The 4,759-nt window shown below is 33.3% G+C and overlaps 1 protein-coding gene across 1 annotated transcript; it reads left to right on the top strand.

Moving 5' to 3' along the window:
* Nucleotides 1-388: 388 nt before the first annotated feature.
* On the top strand, nt 389-1,021 carry LOC105629509 (plant/protein). Its single transcript, XM_012211118.4, has one exon. The coding sequence runs from the start codon at nt 468-470 to the stop codon at nt 912-914; it is 447 nt and encodes a 148-aa protein (XP_012066508.1). The 5' UTR covers nt 389-467; the 3' UTR covers nt 915-1,021.
* Nucleotides 1,022-4,759: the final 3,738 nt, after the last annotated feature.

Raw genomic sequence — 4,759 nt, 5'->3', positions numbered from 1 at the left:
TGGTTGTATGCTTATACATATCCTATTATTACATTTTAATTTTATTGAACATGTGGTTCTAAAAAAAATAAGATATTAACAATAATTTATTTTATTATTCAAATCCGGAGCCCTTGCAATTTGCAAATTTATACTTGTATTCTTTCCTGAAATGTGTACTTCATACCTTACTCACCCGACCTCACCTAAATCAAAGGCCCAAATTGATTTGGCCCAATCAACAGATTATCCGTTTCTTCTCACACATACTAGAAACGAAAATGCCCTCCACGTTGCGGGCAAACGGAAAGAGAATTAGATAGCCACGTGCCGGATGCCCTGAACGTTCTAGCTTATTCTGTGCTATCTCTAATCCATTATCTAGCGCCTTCCAGAATTAAAAAATCGAAATCCTTGTTACTATATAAAACCTATCAGCCCCATCAAGAACTCGCAAAATCGATGATCAGTGACAAGAACTAGAGAAAATGAAACCCATTGACGAGAAGAAGGATAAGGTGGTGATAAGGGCAGTGTCCCATGACGAAGAAGGAAGGAAAAGAGTGGAAAAGACAGAGCTACATACGCACAACAAAGACACTATCAAGTACGTCGAAAAGAAGCTCATGGACAAGGGTGTTCACCGCATGGACAGGCATCCGGTTGACGGGATCGGTGGGATACGGAAACCGCCGCCCAAGTCAGGACACGGTGGAAAGTACACGTGGGAAGGACCTGAGGACATGGCGGAGAGCGAGCTGGACGCGGCGCCGCCGGCGATTGATGAGAAGGATCCGAACTATGTGGATGAGGAAAAGGAGGAGAAGCTACTGAGAGGAGAAGAGGGTGAATTGGTTGTTGGAGAGGTGGAGGTGGCTAAAGAGGCAAAAGAGGGAGTGGCAAGAATTGAGGTTGATCCTCACTTGAAGGTTTAATTTGTATATTTGTGTTGTTTTGGTTTTGGTTTCCTTTGACATGAAAAATGTGTAATTCAGGTGATGAAATAATTACTAAATTAATTTGAAAAAAAATATTCTGTTAATTTGATTTCTTTCTCTCCGTATTGTTATAACTATGTCCATTTATGGTGCCGCGAGAAAATATTCTAGACTGAAATTAAAATTAAGTTACACACAGGGACAGCGACGAAATGTCTAGTTATGGTGAAAGTTGTATTTTTAATAATTTATTTTTGAGAATTAAACTTATGGATTTGAACAATTAGAACAGAAGGAACGACGAAATGACGTATTTTCTTAATTCAAATGACTTCATCACTTCCCTATAGCGTCATTTCTAATTAGGAAGGGGCGAATTTCAACTTAAATTCGCCTTTTTAGGACTACATACGGGAGCCTCATCTCTTGAAGTTGATTCATTAGCCTCTGGAACCCAAATAAAAGAGAGCGCCATTTGCGAAACTTGAACCGGCCTCAGCCATTTCTTCTGGAATTTAGCTAGATTTCTAGCTCTCCTATAGCCCAAGTGACCATTGAAAAACCTTCTAGCTGTCTTTTCAGAAACCTCACTCTGGCACTAGACTGAACCATTCAATGAAAGAGAGAGCCAGCGAGCTAGTATATCCAATCTCAGCGGGCTTAACCTCCACGAAGTCTTAAGTTAGGGAACATTTCTTTAGAACATGAATGACGCTCTCCCAACTGTTAATCTTTTTGTAGTATTTGTAATTCAGATTTTTAATTGTTTTTGAAAACTTATTTGTAAAAAATAATTTTCTGAAGAAAAACATTGAACTTCGGTAGTCATTAACATCCTATGTTTTCATTTTTCGTTTAATCTTCTAATAGCGGAATGTTAGACTATTTCGGTAATTGGGTATATAAAATGAGAGGGACAGCTTATGAAAAATTGAAATTGGTTGCTTTTGATTATAGCTGATCTAAAGAACTTTTAGAGGTGTTATGCTTGAGTTTATTATAGCTTATTAGACACTGATCTTATTGATTCAGATAAAAAAATAAGTCTGTTTTGTTTTTTCTTTTAAAATAAGCAGTTTATATTTGAATATAAAGAAAAAAATTATTTTATTAAAAAATAAGTTCAAAAAGCTAAATTTTCTTAACTTAGGAAGATGTATAGCTTGTTTTTATCAGAAGATAAAAATATCTCTACCTAATATTTAAAATTATAAATTATATCCTACTTTGTAAAAGGAACTTTATATTAGATATAATTTAACGTTATATATTATTATGTTCGGCTATATATTTCAAAAATAAGATGATATCATTTAACTTTATATTTTATATTTTGACTTTACCATTCCTTTTGGTATAAATGAATTAAAACTATGGAATTCATTTATAAATGAATTTTCATGTTTTGTATGCTTACTTTAGAATTTCATATAATTAAGTATGGAATGAATTTATAATTGAAAATTTATTTGCTTTTGTTTTTTAATATTCTTGAAATAATAATTTCACAAAGATAAATAACAAACACCAATTATATTTTTGTCATGCTATATAAATCTTTTTCATATTTTTATCAAAATAAATATATAAAATGCCAATTAGGTGGTGGTCTGGTTAGTCTTCTCGCTTATGTGAAGAGTGAGAGATCTTGAGTTCAAGTCCTCTTTGTACCTTATAGTATTATTTCAATCATAAAAGTCTCCAATGAATATTATATATATGTAATAAGAAAATATTTTTCTAAAAAAATAAATTTTTTCAAATTGTTTGATAAAATAAATAAGTTAAATACGTGAAACAATGACTTTGTGGAAAGAGAAGAGTAGTTTTATCATAAAAAGTTGAATTGCTTAGTTTTGTGCAATTCATTTGCAAATCTCATCTATTTTTATAGAATTTGGTGTAATTATGTACAATTCATAGAATTGAAATCTTATATTATTTTTCATTTCAAACACAATTTTTAAATGCATTCCATAAAATTTTGTGAAATTCATTTGTTTCAAACAAGAGATATTTTTATAGTGAATAGTTTAAGTTAATAAAAACTATTTTTACTTTACATAATTAATTTATGACATTCATCATTAAATTAAATTTATATCATTTATATTATTTACAATCATATTATGCTAAATAGTTAAATAATAAATTAAATTTATATATTTGAGTTTATCTTATATAATATAATGTTAATTTTATTATTATGTACAAAATATATGAAACACCCCGTAATTTTATTTTCAAAACTATAGAATTTTATTAAATCAAAAATTTGAATTTTTGACAGTATGGACCGTAAATAGTGAACAATCTTAATTTGATTTCAAGTTTTGCAAATTGAGCCCAAATCCAAATATATTGTCGAAAATTTTGAATGAGAACAGTTAAATTTTTGAGTAATAATATGAAAGTCCAGCAATTAATCTATTTTATATATATATAAATTAATTTTCCTAAAAATCAACTATGATTAGTAACTATATTTTTATTTTTATTTAGTTAATGGAGGAAATGTTATGAAACCTAATTAAAATAATTAAAATAAATTGAACCGGACCCGAAACTCAAATTGATTTTTCGAAAACCACATGAATAATCCGAAAACCAAGTGAAAAACCTGCAAATAGAGCAAAAATCAAGCCAAACCGTTGAATCAGATCAAACCGGCTCGAATCGAACCAGAATGATCTAGAAACCGACTTGGTTTCTTTATCTTCCTCTCTTCTCCTTGTTCTTCTCCAGTCACGCGATAGCCTCCTCCTCCCTTATTCACTGCGTTTTCCGGCCATCAGCCACAGATTCCGACAACCAAGCACCCTAACTGCAAGTGCTCGACGATAGGAACCCACCTATGGTCTCCGTTCACGCAGTAGAAGCCGGAAACGAAAGGAATCATGCTCGAAGTGACGCTGCCCTCCGATTTCTCTTCTCCGGCGATTCTCGCCGTTTCGGGCAGATACAGCCGACGAGAGGACCTTCGATCGACTCCTCTTGGTCTTGCGCGTGTTTTCCATCCCTTGGTTCTGACGATTGGGCTCCGGTGGTGAAACCACCATTGATGGCGGCATTAAGCTTCGGTCGGCGTTGGTTTGGGCCAAACGGACCATAGACTCAACAATTGGAGCATGGATTTGAGTTCTTGGTGAAATTTTGATTCTAAAGGTGTATGAAGTGCGTGATTCTGGGCAATAACGACTTTCCGGCCACCGTGCACGGCGGCTGGTGGCGGCGGTCTGGCGACCGACCGGCGAAACTCCGGCGAGGCCCCGAGAGACAGAATTCTCTTCTCTTCGCGCTGATCATGGAATCGTAGCCTGATTCTCAATTGGTACGTTCTAAGACCAATTTCCTCATTTTCGGTATAAATTATAAATTAATAATTATTAGTTAATTAAATTGAATTTGAATGAATAATCAATCAAATATAATTTTGCTAAGAATCAGTCAGTATAATATTGATGTAAGCTAATTTAGGAATTTTAATAAATATTGATAGGGGAGAGTTATAATTTAAGGCTTAGACAAGTAAATAATTATAGAGCAATTAATAATATCATTGGATCATGCTTGGAGGTTAATATAAACTGTTAATTAATTGATTTGGAATTATTAAGTGTATAAATGTGAGTGTGATGGATGACAATGTAGCCTGAAGCGAATGGGTTGATTCAATTGACTGCCCGATGAATGGGCTGTGTGAATTGAGTAATCGAATGATTGATAAATAAGGTTATGGCGGACGGGATGAGTTGTTGTGAGTTGCCCGACGGATGGGCTGTGTGTATTGATTGATAAATATATAATTTTATTGTGATATTTAAATAGGTAGATAGTCATAT

This window comes from Jatropha curcas, chromosome 2 (assembly GCF_041381405.1).
Source record: "Jatropha curcas cultivar XTBG-Jc1 chromosome 2, XTBG_Jcur_1.0, whole genome shotgun sequence".
NCBI lineage: Eukaryota > Viridiplantae > Streptophyta > Magnoliopsida > Malpighiales > Euphorbiaceae > Jatropha > Jatropha curcas.
The sequence above is the reverse complement of the archived record's forward strand: the minus strand, read 5'-3'. Positions and strand labels throughout refer to the sequence as shown.